Genomic DNA, 19,197 nt, shown 5'->3' with positions numbered 1-19,197 from the left:
ACTACCCATCTTTTAAGTGCTCCGTAGCCACATGTGGCCAGTGGCTATTGTATTGCACAGTGGAGAGAACACTTCTATCATCATAGAAATTTCTGTTGGATAGTGGTGCTCTAGATCTTTAATTACTGTTGATACCAGGAAAGTAGATGTCAAAAGCTTGGAATAAATGCTTTAAAAAAACCAAAACCCATATTTTGGGTTAAAAAAAAAAAAAAAAAGCATTTATACTACTTCAGTCCTAACAGCTTCAGCTTTCTCAGAGTTAAATATCTCTTTCGGATAGGCTTTATATTTAGTTTTGGTATTAGGTCTTATTCAAAGATCATTTTAATAATAATATAAAACAGAATAAAAATAGTTGCATTAAGAACTATATCTGCCATACTGTTTTATTAAGGTATAATTGATAATTCAATAAATTACACATATGTAAAGTTTAAAATTTAATGTTTTGACATATGTATGTACTTCTGGAACCATCATCACAGTCAGTATAATATAGCCATCACCTACAAAAGTTTCCTCATGCCCCTTTATCATCCCTCCTCCTCTTCTTTTCCGCCCTCTCTCCCCACCTCCAGGCAACCACCGATCTGCTTTTTGTTACAATAGATTAATCTGAATTTTCTAAAATTTTATGTAAATGGAGTATGCAATATATACACTTTTATTCTGACTTCTTTTTATTTTACATAATTATTTTGAGATTCACCCAAGTTACATAAACAAATAGTTCATTACTTTTTTTTTTGGCATGCCGTGTGGCACGCGGGATTTTAGTTTCCTGACTGGGGATTGAACCCGTGCCCCCTGTAGTGGAAGCGTGGAGTCTTAACCACTGGACTGCCAGGGAATTCCCAATAGTTCGTTACTTTTTTTTTTTTTTTAATTTATGTTTGGCTGTGTTGGGTCTTCGTTGCTGCATGCGGGCTTTCTCTAGTTGCGACAGGCAGGGGCTACTCCTCGTTGTGGTGCGCGGGCTTCTCATTGCGGTGGCTTCTCATTGTGGAGCATGAGCTCTAGGCGCGTGGGCTTCAGTAGTTGTGGCATGCGGGCTCAGTAGTTGTGGCTTGTGGGCTCTAGAGCACAGGCTCAGTGGTTGTGGTGCACAGGCTTAGTTGCTCCACGGCATGTGGGATTTCCCCAGATCAGGGCTCGAAGCTGTGTCCCCTGCATTGGCAGGCAGATTCTTAACCACTGCAACACCAGGGAAGTCCCCATTACTTTTTTTTTTTTAAATTAATTTTATTTTATTTTTTTATACAGCAGATTTTTATTAGTTATGCATTTTATACACATCCGTGTATACGTGTCAATCCCAATCTCCCAATTCATCACACCACCACCCCCCGCCACTTTTCCCCCTTAGTGTCCATACATTTGTTCTCTACATCTGTGTCTCAGTTTCTGTCCTGCAAACCGGTTCATCTGTACCATTTTTCTAGGTTCCACATATATGTGTTAATATATGATATTTGTATTTCTCTTTCTGACTTACTTCACTCTGTATGCCAGTCTCTGGATCCATCCACGTCTCTCCACATGACCCAGTTTCGTTCCTTTTTATGGCTGAGTAATAGTCCATCGTATATATGTACCACATTTTCTTTATCCATTCGTCTGTCGATGGGCATTTAGGTTGTTTCCAGGACATGACTATTGTAAATAGTGCTGCAATGAACATTGGGGTGCATGTGTCTTTTTGAATTATGGTTTCCTCTGGATATATGCCCAGTAATGGGATTGCTGGGTCATATGGTAATTCTATTTTTAGTTTTTTAAGGAACCTCCATACTGTTCTCCAAAGTGGCTGTATCAATTTACATTCCCACCAAGAGTGCAAGAGGGTTCCCTTTTCTCCACACCCTCTCCAGCATTTGTTGTTTGTAGATTTTCTGATGATGCCCATTCTAACTGGTGTGAGGTGATACCTCATTGTAGTTTTGATTTGCATTTCTCTAATAATTAGTGATGTTGAGCAGCTTTTCATGTGCCTCTTGGCCATCTGTATGTCTTCTTTGGAGAAATGTCTATTTAGGTCTTCGGCCCATTTTTGGATTGGGTTGTTTGTTTCTTTAATATTGAGCTGCATGAGCTGTTTATATATTTTGGAGATTAATCCTTTGTCCGTTGATTCATTTGCAAATATTTTCTCCCATTCTGAGGGTTGTCTTTTCGTCTTGTTTATGGTTTCCTTTGCTGTGCAAAAGCTTTTAAGTTTCATTAGGTCCCATTTGTTTATTTTTGTTTTTATTTCCATTACTCTAGGAGGTGGATCAAAAAAGATTTTGCTGTGATTTATGTCAAAGAGTGTTCTTCCTATGTTTTCCTCTAAGAGTTTTATAGTGTCCGGTCTTACATTTAGGTCTCGAATCTGTTTTGAGTTTATTTTTGTGTATGGTGTTAGGGAGTGTTCTAATTTCATTCTTTTACATGTAGCTGTCCAGTTTTCCCAGCACCACTTATTGAAGGGGCTGTCTTTTCTCCACTGTATATTCTTGCCTCCTTTATCAAAGATAAGGTGACCATATGTGCGTGGGTTTATCTCTGGGTTTTCTATCCTGTTCCATTGATCTATGTTTCTGTTTTTGTGCCAGTACCATATTTTCTTGATTACTGTAGCTTTGTAGTATAGTCTGAAGTCAGGGAGTCTGATTCCTCCAGCTCCGTTTTTTTCCCTCAAGACTGCTTTGGCTATTCGGGGTCTTTTGTGTCTCCATACAAATTTTAAGATTTTTTTTTCTAGTTCCATAAAAAATGCCATTGGTAATTTCATAGGGATTGCATTGAATCTGTAGATTGCTTTGGGTAGTGTAGTCATTTTCACAATATTGAGTCTTCTAATCCAAGAACATGGTATATCTCTCCATCTGTTGGTATGATCTTTAATTTCTTTCATCAGTGTCTTATAGTTTTCTGCATACAGGTCTTTTGTCTCCCTAGGTAGGTTTATTCCTAGGTATTTTATTCTTTTTGTTGCAATGGTAAATGGGAGTGTTTCCTTAATTTCTCTTTCAGATTTTTCATCATTAATGTATAGGAATGCAAGAGATTTCTGTGCATTAATTTTGTATCCTGCAACTTTACCAAATTCATTGATTAGCTCTAGTAGTTTTCTGGTGGTATCTTTAAAATTCTTTATGTAAAGTATCATGTCATCTGCAAACAGTGACAGTTTTACTTCGTCTTTTCCAATTTGTATTCCTTTTATTCCTTTTTCTTCTCTGATTGCTGTGGCTAGGACTTCCAAAATTATGTTGAGTAATAGTGGTGAGAATGGATATCCTTGTCTTGTTCCTGATCTTAGAGGAAATGCTTTCTGATTTTCACCATTGAGAATAATGTTTGCTGTGGGTTTGTTGTATATGGCCTTTATTATGTTGAAGTAGGTTCCCTCTATGCCCACTTTCTGGAGAGTTTTTATCATAAATGGGTGTTGAATTTTGTCAAAAGCTTTTTCTGCATCTATTGAGATGATCATATGGTTTTTATTCTTCAGTTTGTTAATATGGTGTATCACATTGATTGATTTGCATATATTGAAGAATCCTTGCATCCCTGGGATAAATCCCACTTGATCATGGTGTATGATCCTTTTAATGTGTTGTTGGATTCTGTTTGCTAGTATTTTGTTGAGGATTTTTGCATCTATATTCATCAGTGATATTGGTCTGTAATTTTCTTTTTTTGTAGTATCTTTGGTTTTGGTATCAGGGTGATGGTGGCCTCATAGAATGAGTTTGGGAGTGTTCCTTCCTCTGTAATTTTTTGGAAGAGTTTGAGAAGGATGGGTGTTAGCTCTTCTCTAAATGTTTGATAGAATTCACCTGTGAAGCCATCTGGTCCTGGACTTTTGTTTGTTGGAAGATTTTTAATCACAGTTTCAATTTAATTACTTGTGTTGGTCTGTTCATATTTTCTATTTCTTCCTGGTTCAGTCTTGGTCCCCATTACTTTTTATTGTATGGATATATCACTGTTTTTTCATCCGTTAGTCTGTTGATGACTTTTGGGTTGGTTCCAGTTTGGGTTATTACAGAAAAGCTGCTGTGAACATCATGCAACCAGGTCTTTGTATTGACATATACTTTTATTTCTCTGAAGTAAATATCTAGTCTTTTAAGAAACTGCCAAACTGTTTTCCAAAGGTGCTGCACCATTTCACAGCCCGCCCCCCCCCCCCAACCCAGGAGAGTATGAGTGGTCCACTGGCTCCATATCCTTGCCAGTTCTTGGAATGACCAGGCCTTTTAAAATTTTATCTGACAGACTATTTTAACAAGAAAAGATTGTCCTGGTAGAATTAATTTCCCCTCTTGCAACTCTTTTGTATTTAAAATGCTGCAAAAATAATGCCATGTGAAAAGATTTTGACAGTTTTCTATACATTTATTTACTCTTTAGTTTTGATAGTATTTGCTCACTAACACTAATTTGAAACTCAATTTATAGGAACCAAGACATTTCCTTCGTTCTGACTTACATATTTTTCTTTTTTTGTTCTAGCGGCCCCTTTGTTGCTTTATGCAAACAGACGGGACTTGCGATTGGTTGATGCTGCAAATGGCAAAGAGAATGCTACGATTGTAGTTGGAGGCTTGGAGGATGCAGCTGCGGTGGACTTTGTGTTTGGTCATGGCTTGATATACTGGAGTGATGTCAGCGAAGAAGCCATTAAACGAACAGAGTTCAACAAAACTGAGAGTGTACAGAATGTTGTTGTTTCTGGATTATTGTCCCCTGATGGGCTGGCATGTGATTGGCTTGGAGAAAAATTGTACTGGACAGATTCTGAAACTAATCGTATTGAAGTTTCTAATTTAGATGGATCTTTACGAAAAGTTTTATTTTGGCAAGAGTTGGATCAACCTAGAGCTATTGCCTTAGATCCTTCAAGTGGGTAAGTTTTGCATCATGTACAAAGGTTATTGTATCTCCTTCTCCTGGCTGTTTTCTCTCCATTAGCATAGACATCCCTTACCTCCAAGAGAAAAGAAACATCAGACCCCAGTTTTAGATTCTTTGGGCTTCTTTGTCAAGTAGATTTGAATGTGGGAAGTTAGGTCATGTTCTGAAAGTAAGGTGTGTCTGTAAATAGTTTTGTGTTTCTAGTATCACTTATGGGATAGCCATGTTTATAGTTCTTGGTTTTTCTTCTGCACTTATTTTTTATAATTATGAGAGGATAATCAGAAGGCGGAGAAGAAGGAATGATAATGAGTAGTATTTGATAGCTCAAGATTATATAAAAAATCTTCTGAATCTTATACCTTTTATTATATACACAAGTGTTTTGTAATGCTAGTGTTTTTTTATATTAAACTGATATTTTTAATATGTCAGTGTTGAATGAAAAATAAAAATTAGGTTGTTAAATAACTCATTTTTAGTTAGCTAAACATGTATTTGCCATAAGAGTTTATTTTCTTTTTTTCCCTAAATATTTGTGTTTTTATTATATATATATTTTTAGTGCAGATATTCTCTACAGAACCACTGATTTTTCAGAAAGCTGTCTCTAATTTGGGCAACACAATGTATAGGGAGACCACGGTATCCTATTACTTTATTTTTTTTTTTTGGCCACACCGGGTGCGGCATGTGGAACTTCCCCAACCAGGGATCAAACCCGCGCCCCCTGCAGTGCAAGCGTGCAATCTTAACCACTGGACCGCCCGGGAAGTCCCAAAGTTTATTTTCTAATAGAAGAGAAACGTAAAGCTATGGGCAGATCTTATTATAAAATGTGAACTGTGTCCCCAGGTGCTTCTCTGTTACTGTGTTTCAGTCCTGCCATATACAATTCCTTGCTATTTATCTATTGAATACATTGTCATGCCAGAGTCTGTCATGGCTAGGTATAGATAACTAAACATGAACCTGAAATGAGTTACTAATAATTGTTTAAAATCTAAAGATAAATAACCTGTGAATAACTCTTTTAGTACTTCGTTTTCTTTGACTTTCAAGTATGTTGGAATGCTTTAAAACTCATTTATAGAAGGCAGTGGATTAATATTATGTAATAAATGAAAATTTGGGAAAAATGAAAGAAAGGTTTATATATGCTCCTTTCTCTTGATATCAGGCCCTTTTTGGTGACAAAAGTTAAAGAAGATACAATGTTATAGGAAAATGAAAAGCCTTTTCTGACTATAAAAGATAACATGGGCAATGGTGAGTGAAATTTTAGGGTGAGAAGTTCTAGAAAACATATATTATGTATACTTTATATAATATATAAAAAATGTATTTTTAGAGGGGCATTAAGAGGTATCTGCTAAAGTCAGATGGTCTTTTAATAAAGCATCAGAAAATATTATACTGACTCTAGTGGTAGGAAAAAGGTTTGTGTGTCCCAAGGAGAAGGTCACAGATGTTGAATGTGTGGTAAACTGTATTGATTGAAGAATTTGCTTCTTGAGAACTTGCAGGGTATTTTTGAGAAATGGAATCTGTTTTGCCAACAAAGTTCGTTAAGTCTCAGGGAGTGTTGAAATGTTTCTGAGGTTACTGCTTCACAGAACACACAGGGTTTTGGTGCTTTCAGTGGTTATTAGGGAGTAATACGTTGATGAAAAGATAAATAGTTCTTTTTTTTTCCCCCATTTTTGACAGATTCAATCTTATAACTCTAAGGGTGATGATGGAAATTTCCCCAAATATCTGTTAAATGGTTAGTATGTTCAGAGCTTTGCTTTTTGTGTTCTTCTTGTGGAGAGGGTGAATATCTTTAAGGATTTACTATTTTATTTAAGGAGAGAAAACTTAGGAGAGAGAACTTTTCATTTTTCAGAGCATGTTTATTTGCATTATGTAGTATGTATGTGGAGAGGGAAAGAGTGTTAAAGGAATTAGAAGGGCCACAGAACTCTTAAGGAGGATGGGTGGATAAAATAGCTAGATTATCACAATTCTGGAGTAGCATCTTATCATTTCTATAAGGGGTAATGATTATGTGATAGTACATAGTCAAGGGAGATGAATTTATAGGCAACTATTGACTATTCAGGAGCTGATAATTTAATAAGTAAATGAATCATTCTCATTTTGTCCCCTAAAACTGAGTTTCACTTCTGGGTGGCAGGTCTGATAAGTGTCTTAGGAAGTAGGTTTGCCATATGATTAAAAAGTATTTACATTAGCGTTTCCGTGGCTTAAATATTTACTAATATTTAAAGTTTGAATTTGCCAAAGACTCAGCTGGTAAAGGATACTGGAAGAATCAATAATAATGTGCTTTGAAGGTAGAAAGTACTGTTATTTAAGCTTCTAAGGGATGTTCAGTGAAGAATATGTATATTTTTCCTGAGGCCTAAATGGGGGTGTGGTCAAACACTCAAAGAAATGTCTTTCATTATTTTTGATGTCTGTAGTTAGTGTTGAGTGTGTATGTGTGTGTAAATTCACTTTCCCCCCCCTTCAACAGTTCTAAAATTTCTTTTAATTTTTTGAAAGTTTTGTGTCAGATGGCTATTTTTTGAATTGTGCAACTGGAAGCAAATAGAATGCAGACAAATGGCATCATTTGGTAATTAGCAAGATGAAGCGTATTTAAAATTATATTTTAAACTCATGCATTTAAAAATATATTTTATCAAACAGTTTTTCGGTATTGATCTTAGGTTTTATGTTAATGCTTTTAGTTTTAATGGAATAGTAATTTTGGATTGAGTATATCACTTATCAAACAGAAGAGATGATTTTCAGATTTATTTTTTAGGGGAAAAATGAAGTTTGCTTTCCAGAGAAAGTACATGAAAACAGAGCTGAGGAAAAAGGTGGCTTTATCAGAGTTCCGGGATCCTAGGTTATGAGGTTCAGAAGAGCTGACTGAGCTCTCTCACAGCAGCTTATGTAAAAGGAAAGCTATTGAATGACTGGTATTGTTTGAACCCTGGGAACTGGTGCAGAAATCTGTGTGCTTTTGGATGTATGGAGTTCTTTGTGCTGTCAGTCCATTTAGCCTAGACTGAAGGAAGATTTTTATTTCCCTCCCTAAATTTGGCCTCTGTTAGTCTGAGATTTTTTTTCTTTTGAGTGACTGGCAGTGTAGAATTCAGAATAAGGAGCAGGAAAACGTGTGTATGGAAATTGTTCCAGAAATGAACAACCATGGTTATAGAAAGCAGTATCCTTACTTTATAGTGAGAGGTGATTCCTATGTGGCTGCTCCTAATGGTGGAACTCCTTAATCTGATCCACAGTGACTGTACTAACCTTAGTGATGTTGAGGACCTACTGTTTCAGGTACAAATAAAGCAGTTCTAAGGGTTTTTTGTTTGTTAAGGATCTGTTCATATTCCAAATCATTCTGGATATTTTTTAGAAAGTTAAATTTTAGTGATTCAGTCTGAAGTGAATTCATACTGAATAGCTTTGAATGATACATATGTTAAAAAGTACATTTTTATCATTGTTAAGAATAATATTAACAACACTAAAAGTTCTGCTTTAAAAATGCTTGCAGAACTAGTTCAGTGGAAAAAGAATGATTTTATAATTTCTTTATCAATTATGTACATATAATTGTCATAACTTGAGTATGTTTAAAAGTATTTTCTATACTGGTATATCCCAGGTGACTAAAATAGTTCCTGCCACATAGTAAGTATTCAGTAAATATTTCTGAGTGGCTGGACTTTATATTTTCTTTTATAATTCTATTAATTATCCTTGTTAGGGACATTTGTTTTCTAAGCAAATGTAAATTTTAGCATGGTCCTGTGAATTCTAAATCACTATGGCTTTGACTGCAATTGTTAATTTAAAACATAATTAAGATTTTTAGTCTTTTCATTTCAAGTTTTCAAGATCATATTTTATAAAAATACACTCACTGGAGCATGTTTCATATCACATCTTGCTCTGTTATTTACCAAGCAAGTTACTTCATTTTCTTGGACCTCAATTTCCTCATCTCTAGAATGATGAGTTCCTTTCAATTTTGACATTATTTAAGTTTTAAAAGTCAGACATTTAAAGAAAGTACTCTTAATTTTTAATTTATTTTTATTTTTGGCTGTGTTGCTGTGCGCAGGCTTTCTTCTAGTTGCGGCGAGCGGGGACTACTCTTCGTTGCGGTGTGCAGGCTTCTCATTGCGGTGGCTTCTCTTGTTGCGGAGCACCGGCTCTAAGCGCGCGGGCTTCAGTAGTCGTGGCACGCAGGCTCAGTAGTTGTGGCGCATGGGCTTAGTTGCTCCGTGGCATGTGGGACCTTCCTGGACCAGGGCTCGAACCTGTGTCCCCTGCATTGGCAGGCAGATTCTCAACCACTGTGCCACCAGGGAAGCCCTAAGAAAGTACTCTAATTTTAAAAATTGTATTTTACAATTACATATTCAAGTCTAATTTAGGTATGTTACACTTAGAATTGTGTTTCTTCAGAACAGATTCTTCTTAAAATTTTGTTTCTACTGCCCTTATTGCATATGTCATCACACTTTTTTAGGGTTGTTTCACCTCTAGTTTAAACCTCTTTTCCAGTTCCACTTGATGTAAACTGAAAAATATTTTTAAATGGCGAAGGATTCTTTTTGTATGAAGAATGGAAAATGTGGCCCATTACTTTTAGGCAGACTATATATATTCAGATATGTTTGGAGGTAGGTGTTTTTGAGATTATTTAAAAATTAAGAGAGTGTATAAGAAAAGCCACTAATCCAGGAAATCTGGATAATAGGTTTAGCTTTACCAGCCTCTGGGATAGGAATCAAGGCCCTTGGAAGTGAAAACATTTTTTTTTAAAGAATAAATAAATGTGATGAATTGGGCGATTGGGATTGACATGTATACACTGATGTGTATAAAATTGATGACTAATAAGAACCTGCTGTATAAAAAAATAATAAAATTCAACAATTAAAAAAAAGAATAAATAAATGTGTGTGTATATTTATATGTATTCTTAAATATTAGTGTTGGTCTTTCCTCTTATAAACATCTTAACCCTCATCCAGTTTTTAATTCTTTATGTCTAGTGATATACATCACATCTCAAATTGAGTTTTGATTATGTGGTCTGATATTTTTATGTTCTGTATCTCCACGGCCCACTTTTATTGAAGGAATATTGAAAGGGAGTATTTGCAGTATGACCTAGCCCAGTCTCTTAATAGCTTTCTTTGCTAAAAGCTATCCTTGCTTGCAGCATTGACCTTGTAATTTATCCTTAACAAGGAGAACAGTGAACAATGAAATTTTATGAGAGTAAAGAATAGGATACCTTTAACTGAGTTCTCTGCATTTTGGAGATCTTACATACCCTTGCTGTATTCCAGTATGATTGGCTCTTTAGCAATTATAGCAAATTAGTTTGATTGCTCCTGGTATTTCTGTCATTGAACCTTTAAGATTTTGGAAGGAGGAGTCTGTGATAGCTAATTTGTGAAGTAGGAATAAAATGATCGTCTTCAGTATTTTTTTTTTTTTTGCAGCATTTGATATTGATACCATATTCCTTTTAGAAATTTTCTCTTAAGACTTTCTCATTTTTATACTGTTCGTTTTCCTACCACTTGGACCACCCTTTTCCTTTCTTTATTAACTCTTCAAGTTTAAAATGCATCATTTTCTATATTCTTTCTCTAAGATCATATCCATTTCCATAGTTTTTGCACAGAAGCAGATAGTCAGTTATCCATAAAGCTCCATATCCTCAAGCACTGGTTCTGAGTGTGAAATATCTTGCTCTGAACTCTCAATAATTTACATTTTTAAAAGTGTCCTGGTCAATTGGGGAAGCCTATTTTCTGCCCATTAAATCCTGGGACTGTTAGGGAATTTTAAGGATCTTCTAGCTAAATGCCTTCACTTTTTGGCTGAAGAAACTTAGGCCTTTGGCTAAAATAAGAGAAACTCAGATTCTTGGTTGAGATTTTCCAGTTCCACGTTTGGTGCTTTTTTCATCATGAAAGGTATCTTGCTAAAGCCATTTTTTTTGCACATTTAATTACTTTAAAATATGCAACATGGTAGCTTTATTTAAAGGAGGATTTTATAAATTCTGTGTTTTAGATTTACTCACTGTACTAATTTCTTATTTTACTATATTTTTTTGCATCCCACTTAATCCATTTGTGTTCAGCTTCCTTCTGCTTGCAGTATGTTCTTTAATATTCCTTTCAGCAGAGGTCTGTTGATGGTAAACTCTTGATCTTTGTCTGAAAATGTATTTATTTTGTCCTCATTCTTGGAATGATAATTATTTGATTATAGAATTCTTTGTGATAGTTATTTGCACTTCGTCCTTCGAGGGTATTATGACTTTAATTGTTGCTGTGAGAAGTCTGCTGTTTCTAATTATTGTTGCTTGGCAAGTAATTTATTATTATTTTTTTTCTGGTTGCTTAAAAGCAGCCCTTAGAAATCCCTTAATTTTTTTAAAAAAATTTTATTTATTTGCCTTATTTATTTATTTTTTTTGGCTGTGTCGGGTCTTAGCTGTGGCGCATGGGATCTTTGTTGAGGCAAGCCGGATCTTTTTCGTTATGGCGCGCAGTCTGCTTGGACTTCTTTCTAGTTGCGGCGCCCGGGCTCCTCTCTAGTTGTGGCGTGTGGGTTTTCTCTCTCAAGTTGTGGCACGTGGGCTCCAGGGCTTGTGGGCTGTGTAGTTGTGGCGCACAGGCTTAGTTGCCCCGCAGCATGTGGGATATTAGTTCCCTGACCAGGGATCGAACCCATGTCCCCTTTATTGGAAGGTGGATTCTTTACCACTGGACCACCAGGGGAGTCCCTAAACATCCCTTAATTTTTTTTAAAATTAATTAATTAATTATTTATTTTATTTTTGGCTGCATTGGGTCTTCGTTGCTGTGTGCGGGCTTTCTCTAGTTGCGGTGAGTGGGGGCTACTCTTTGTTGTGGTGTGCGGGCTTCTCATTGCGGTGGCTTCTCTTGTTGCAGAGCACAGGCTCTAGGCGCACAGGCTTCAGTAGTTGTAGCATGCGGGCTCAGTAGTTGTGGCTCACGGGCTCTAGCGTGCAGGCTCAGTAGTTGTGGCGCTTGGGCTTAGTTGCTCCGCGGCATGTGGGATCTTCCCGGACCAGGTCTCAAACCCGTGTCCGTCCCCTGCATTGGCAGGCGGATTCTTAACCACTGTGCCACCAAGGAAGCCCCATCCCTTAATTTTTGATATTTTGCAGCTTTGTTCACTTTGTGTCTAGATGTGACTGTGTTTTTATTTATCCTGCTTAGAGCTCTTGTTTCTAGAATGTAATCATTATTGTTATTTATTAATTCTAGAGAAGTATTATCCTTTATTTTCTTACTTACCCTTCATTCTGTTTAGTCGCCTTTGGATCTCCTGTTTGATGTATGAGGACCATGTAATTTTCTGCTCCTTGCCTCTTAATCTTGCTTTCATATCTTCTGTATCTTTATCTCTCTAGGCCACTTTCTGGTTAGTTTTTGCACGTGCCTTCCAGATAATTAATTCTTTCTTAAGCTGTGCCTAATTTTACAGTTTGAGTCAGTTGATTTTTTAATATCAGCAATTGTATTTTGCTTTTCTAGAAGTTCTTTGTGCCCCTCATTTAAAAGACTTATTATGAGAATGTCAGCCTACATGAAAATAGAGAAAATAGGGTTATCAATAATATTAGACTTATAAAAAAGTTACAAAAATAGTGTATAGTTCTTGTATAAACTTTACCTGGCTTCCCCTAATATTATATTTTATATAATCATAGAATAGTTATCTTAGATCAGGAAATTAATGTTGATAAAATACCATTGACTAATCTGTAGACCATATTTGAATTTCTCCAGTTTTCCCACTAGAGTCCTTTTTGTGGACTAGGATCCCATGTCACATTTAGTTGTTATTTCCTTAGTCTTTTTTAATCTGGACATTTAACCAGTCTTTGTCTTCGTAACCTTGACCTTTTGAAGATTACTGGCCATTTTGTAGAATGTCCCTCATTTAGGATTTGTCTGATGTTTTCTTGTGATTGGTTATACATTTTTGGCATGGCAGAGGTCGTGTTGTGTTCTTCTCTGGGCATCATATCAGCAGGTGCATGATGTAGATACTGGCGATGTAACATTTGATCACTTGCTTATGGTGTTGTCTGCCGGGTTGGTTTTTATTTTTTTTTGTATCCACTTTTTTCCCCCTTGTAATAAATATTTGAAGCTATGCAGTTATCCTGTTTCTTATCATACTTTTCAGCATTTTTTAATGTTTTTGCCTGCAACAATTATTACTGTGGTGTTTGCCAAATGGCGATATTTCTAGTCCCATTGTTCCTATTACATACATTATCAGTTAGAATTCCATCTTAAGGAAGAGCTTTCCTGTCTTTCCTATTTATTCATTTATCCAATTATTTATACTAGTATGGACTTGGGCACTTGTTTATTCTATAGGTTATAATCCATTAGTGTCATTATTTCTTGCTTAGTGTTGTCCCAGATTTTGCCGTTGGGAGTTCCTTCTAGTTTGCTCCTGTGTCCTTTTGACAGGCCCTCATCATTTTTTAAACCCTTTTTTTTTTTACTATCTGCATAGCACAAGATGTTCCAGATTCAACTTGTCCTTCTTCTGCTTCACCCTTAGAATCAACCATTTCTCCAAGGGGCTCTGTTCTCCTTTGATTGGAAAATGGTATTGAGAAATTAAGATCTGGAAGCTCGGTGTGCTCATACTGGGTTTTCATTGCTTTTAAGTCCTCTCAGTGGACAGAGTTAAGAAATACATGTATGTATATGCATACACCCAGTTCTGTGTGTTTCTATCTGTATCTACATATTTAAAAAAAAGAGTTCGTGTTGATATCTCCAATTCCAATCCACTGCTTACAGAATTGTGTTATAGTCTTCTCCCCCCACACCGTTTGTTTGATAGGTTGTTTTTCCAGTCTATGATAGTGAGAAACCTGGCTCTCATTGTCCACAATGTATTTTCTTACTTGCTCAATCCTAGTATACAAGAATTTCAGAATTGCTAACCTCTACTCTTGTGAGAAACAAATTTATTGTCTAGAATACACTACTATGAAAATATTGTCAGTAGAGTCAAAATACTGTTTTCCAAATTTATTTAGGTAATTTCTTTTCTTTCCCACCCATTGCAGTGTGACATTTGTAATACATTTATTACTGTTTGTGTTCCATTTTGAATCCCCACCCCCCATATCCTGGTTGATTTTAATTATCAGTTTATTTTGGGGTTATGTGAAACAATTACCATGTTTCTAAGAGTTAGAAATAACACAAAAAGCTTTACTCAGAGTAGTGTCCGTCCTCCCTATCCTTCTACCATGGTCCCATTTTCACTTTCTTTCCAGCTTGTTCCGATTTGTCCTCTAGGATATCTTATTATCATTTATTTCTGGTTTTATCTTCTTGGAATTCTTTTTTGTGCAAATGAGCTGATACGTATAAATTTTCTTATTATATTGCCTTTTTTTCTTACATGAAAAAAATACTAAAGAGTTTTTTTGTACTTTCTTTTTTTAACTTAATAATATATACTGAATATCACTTCATATCATTTCATAGAGCTCTTCCTCATTCTTTTTTTTGAGACTGCCTAGTATTCCATTGTGCAAATATAGCATAGCTTATTCAGCTACTCTCCTGTGTTTAGAAACTTAGGCTGTTTTGTTAGCTGAGGTGTTTTAAAGCAAATCACACAGTGACATCTCACTTTATGTTGCATCTCTGAAAAATAGACATTTTTCTCCATAAGCACAGTACCATTGTCTTCCACACACCCCAAATGCACAAGTCTTTAATATTTTAGTTATTCTATATTCTGATATCTTTCATAGCCTCAGAAATGCTGTGTTACAGTTGGCGTGTTTGAATTAGGATTTAAAACAAGCTTCATAAGTTGCATTTGATTATGTCTCTTTAAGTTTGTCTAGAACAGTCCCCCCCATCTTTTTTTTCCTCTCACCCTCTTGACTTATTGAAATGATTCTACAGTTTTCTTGCAGAATGTTCCAGATTTTGGGTTTTTTAAGAGTTATTTGGATGTTTGACTTATTTTTATTCCTTTACATTTCTTTCTATCTATCTATCTATTTATTTATTTATTTTTGGCTGAGTTGGGTCTTTGTTGCTGTGCGCGGGCTTTCTCTAGTTGCGGCGAGCGGGGGCTACTTTTCGTTGCAGTGCGCAGGCTTCTCATTGCAGTGGCTTCTCATGTTGCGGAGCATGGGCTCTAGGTATGTGGGCTCAGTAGTTGTGGCTCACGGGCTCTAGGGCGCAGGCTCAGTAGTTGTGGCGCGCGGGCTTAGTTGCTCCGCGGCATGTGGGATCTTCCCAGACCAGGGCTCGAACCCGTGTCCCCTGTGTTGGTAGGCGGATTCTTAACCACTGCGCCACCAGGGAAGCCCTCCTTTACATTTCTTGTAAAATTAAAATTTATGATAGGAGACTTGGTTTGCAACGAATTCAGTGTTTTGGCACAAATGCTTCATAGGTAGTACTGAGTACTTTGTATTCATCACATCAGAAATGTTTTGTCCTACTTGTAGTGATGCTAATATTCAGTAGATTCAGATGATGAAAGTTAATATTCTTATTATAATATTGAGCTTTTCCTCTTATATTCTTCGTGCAATCTGTGGGATGATCCTTTTGTACCATGCCAGTATCCAGTTCCTCATCTGTTGATTGTTTTAACATCCACCAAGTATCAGTTCTTGTATTGTTGTGTTAGGGATGTCTGTTACTGTTTTATGATGTCCTGTCCCATGTATTTTAGTTTATCTTTTATGTGTTTTAATCATTTAAAGCACTTATAAATGTCTATCAGATTGTTCAGTTGTCTGAAGTTCTTAGAAATCCACTTCTGTTCTTTGCTATATTTGCTGATTCTTAAGGTGAACTGTTTCCTTAGGTGTTTTATAGTTTTGAATTGTGAGCTGATCTTCAGAGGGGTTGTCTATGAGAATTCTGAGTGGCTTCTTGGCGAGGCGGGGGGGCATATTACTCCAGAGAGGTTTGTTTTTGCCAAGCACCCTAGAGATGTTTCCAGGGACCACTTTATTTTTAAACTGAAGTATAGCTTACATGTACTAAAATGCACAGATTTTCATTGCAGTTTTGACATGTGTATATACCTATGTTATCAAGCAGAGAACATTTTTTCTATTTAATTTTTGGAATTTGGAGTTCCTGTACGACGTAGATAGAATAAATTCAAACTATAAACCTATGTGAGGGCATCTTGTGATTACAGAGTCTTTGCTGATTTTTCCCACATTTTCAGAGCCTAGGCCAAGGCAGAAGATTTCTTTGCCTCCTACCAATGGCAGATTTTTCTACTTCAGTTCCCCAAGGGTCTGTGCTTAGTGCAAAAATCTTACTTCTAACTCAGTGCATCTTGTGTGTCAAGGCCTTGTCTTTTTCCCTGCTTTGCCACTGAAACAGAAGTTCCTCAGTTTCTGAGATGAGAATAACCTGCAGGGTGGCTGTAGTATCAGGTGTGTACTGCTTTTTATTTCCCTATTAATTTTTGGCTCTCTAAGAGATTTCCCCTACTTTCATACCTTAGTTGTACATTTAAAGGAGTGTTTATGTATTTTTATTTTGTGTATATATGTGTATCAGTCCGTTTGGACTGCTATTACAATATACCACAGACTGAGTAGCTTATAACAATAGAAATTTTATTGCTTACAGCAGCGGTCCCCAACCTTTTTGGCACTAGGGACCGGTTTCTTGGAAGACAGTTTTTCCACGGGGGGTGGGGGGGATGGTTCAGGCGGTAGTGCAGGTGATGGGGAGCGGCAGATGAAGCTTTGCTCACTCCCCCGCCGCTCACCTCCTGCTGTGTGGCCCTGGTTCCTAACAGGCTGTGGACTGGTAGCGGTCCGTGGCCCAGGGGTTGGGGACCCCTGGTGTACAGTTCTGGAGGCTGGGAGGTCCAAGATCAAGGCGCCAGCTTGGTCCACTTCTGGTGGGGGCCCTCTTCCTGGTTCATGCACCTTCTTTCTGTGTCCTTATGTGGTGGAAGGGCCTAGGGGTCTTTCTGGAGCCTCTTGTATAAGGCACTAATCCCATTCATGACAGCTCTGCCCTTATGACTAAGCATCTCCCAGAGGCCTCACATTCTAATACTATCATCTTTGAGGATTTCAGTACAGGAATTTTGAGGAGACATAAACATTCAGACCATAGCAATGTATAAATCAAGTAAAAAGACTTACCAGTGGTTCTAGGTGTTTTGTAAAAGGAGGGTTTTCTGGTTATGCTGTTATCAAATTACCAGAAATAGAAATTCTAACTTTTATGTTTTTAAATATTACCTTTTCTTATTGTGGATATATGTGCATGATAGTTGGGCATTATTCATACTTACTAATATGTGTACTAATGACTTCTTTTAATTATAGGTAGGATTATATAAGTAACTTAAAGGATCATGAAGTGGTTTATCACCTGGTATAGATCTGGTTCACTTAGATTTTATGACTCAATTCTAAATGTTGTCTTAATTAGTCACCTTTGAATGTAATTACATCTTGTAAAGGGTGAAAATGTATCCCTTTTGTTTAACTTTATTGAAACTGAACATTTCTGAGTATTTTTGTTAGGGGAAGCTGGATTCAAATTAAGTATACATACTAGATTAGGAGTCTGTAAATATTTTGGAAAATATATTATTTTTTCCTTACCTAATCATAGAAATTATATGCTTGGGATTGTAATAAATTTGTGTAAAATGGCTGATATCTAGTCTGATTGACAGTTGAGATATTTTTACTTTACTGGCATAAGAAATTTTGATGTCTTGAAAACTCACTGTTTTCTTTACTTTAATTACTTCCTAATTAAAATGAAGCCGATCTTCTACCCTTTACTCCATTTAAAAATTATTTTCCAGAAAGCGTTGCAAATGGATATCATGCCAGATACAGCAATAAAATTACATTTGTGTGGAAACTAGTGAACAGCATATAGCAGCCTGGCACTGGTTTTCATGATTTTTGATGAATAGCAGATGTGCACACTCTGGCAAAGCGGAGCTGTAACCACATGTATTTAATTCTTCAGTATCAAGTAGATATGTTTATATTCTCTTAATGCAAAGCCCAGATAGAACCCAGAGCCAAAATAAATTAGAGGCCAAACAGACTACATAATTGGAGAGTTAGTAATAATTGTTGCTGAAGAGAGATTTCTCTTATGTGAGCCTGTAACTTGGCTTTTGAGAAGCCATAGGAGATATTTATCAAACACTCTTGTATTTCCTAAAGGATACTTTAGGTATCCTTTTGGCTTTTAAATAATGCTGATAAAAAGTGTTTGTAGAATATACTACACAACTAGTTGAATTTAGCAACTTTATTGTTAAGTGCTTTTAGGTAACGATAGGTTACTGAGCTAGGTTAACTGCCCAAACAAAACAAAACAACTAAGCCAAACCAAACTGACTCCTTAATATGTGTACCCCAGTTATTTTTTATTTTTGGAAGGAGTCCAAAATAAAATGATGTCAAGGAGTTCACCTCATAGTCTTAGTTTTTAGGCAGCTGGGTTAAGGGGGGAGGTCTTCAGGCCTCAGTGTCAAATACTCTTTTCTTCATTTTAATAATAGAAAATGTTTATGTGATATCCTAACAGATAATCTGGAGAATTTTTTTTCCCTCTTTTTTCTCTGCATCCTGAAGTCTCTATTCTGCTGGCAATCTTGATGTTCTCCATCCTACTAGTTGATCTTTAAATAAAACGTTTACATCTTTCTCTTATTGGCTGGTGCCCATCCCCGCTTTAAGGAGTAACTGTCTTAAAAGGAGTAGCCCCTAAGTATTGTTCTTTATTAAATCTACTGTCTTAAAAGGAGTAGCCCCTAAATATTGTTCTTTATTAAATCTAACACCTTAGTTTGTCATTCAAGCTTTTAGCCGGTGCCCTTTACCATATCATCCTGATTTTTTCATATTCTCTTATGCAACTTAACAGTGAGAGCCAGAGTCTGTATATATGCTATATATTTTTGGGCTGGAAATGACCTTCCCTCACCTCCCCAATGCAGATATAACTCTTCATGACTTATTGACATTCATTGCCCCATGATGCTTCTTGTTGGCAGCTCTACCCCAGCTGTGTAAAGTTACTGGAAATTTTGAAGTCATAGAATCATTTTGAAAAATGACAAACTTCTAAAGGATTCCTTTTTGCTTTAAATTATGTACTATAATAGATTAATGGGAAAAACTATAAAGTTAAAAAAGTTAACTGG

General features: G+C 36.3%; 1 protein-coding gene across 4 annotated transcripts in view; it reads left to right on the top strand.

Moving 5' to 3' along the window:
* Positions 1-19,197, top strand: part of LRP6 (LDL receptor related protein 6) — a 175,729-nt gene that overhangs the window by 16,751 nt on the left and 139,781 nt on the right. For 3 of the 4 annotated variants that reach the window (XM_059935319.1, XM_059935318.1, XM_059935317.1), the window contains exon 2: positions 4,507-4,900. The exons of the other annotated variant lie outside the window; for it this stretch is intronic. In XM_059935319.1, coding sequence (XP_059791302.1) covers positions 4,507-4,900 — 394 coding nt within the window. The remainder of the gene's footprint in view (positions 1-4,506; positions 4,901-19,197) is intronic. 4 annotated transcript variants of the gene reach the window in all.

Source organism: Balaenoptera ricei, chromosome 10 (assembly GCF_028023285.1).
Source record: "Balaenoptera ricei isolate mBalRic1 chromosome 10, mBalRic1.hap2, whole genome shotgun sequence".
In the NCBI taxonomy this organism is placed as follows: domain Eukaryota; kingdom Metazoa; phylum Chordata; class Mammalia; order Artiodactyla; family Balaenopteridae; genus Balaenoptera; species Balaenoptera ricei.
The sequence above is the reverse complement of the archived record's forward strand: the minus strand, read 5'-3'. Positions and strand labels throughout refer to the sequence as shown.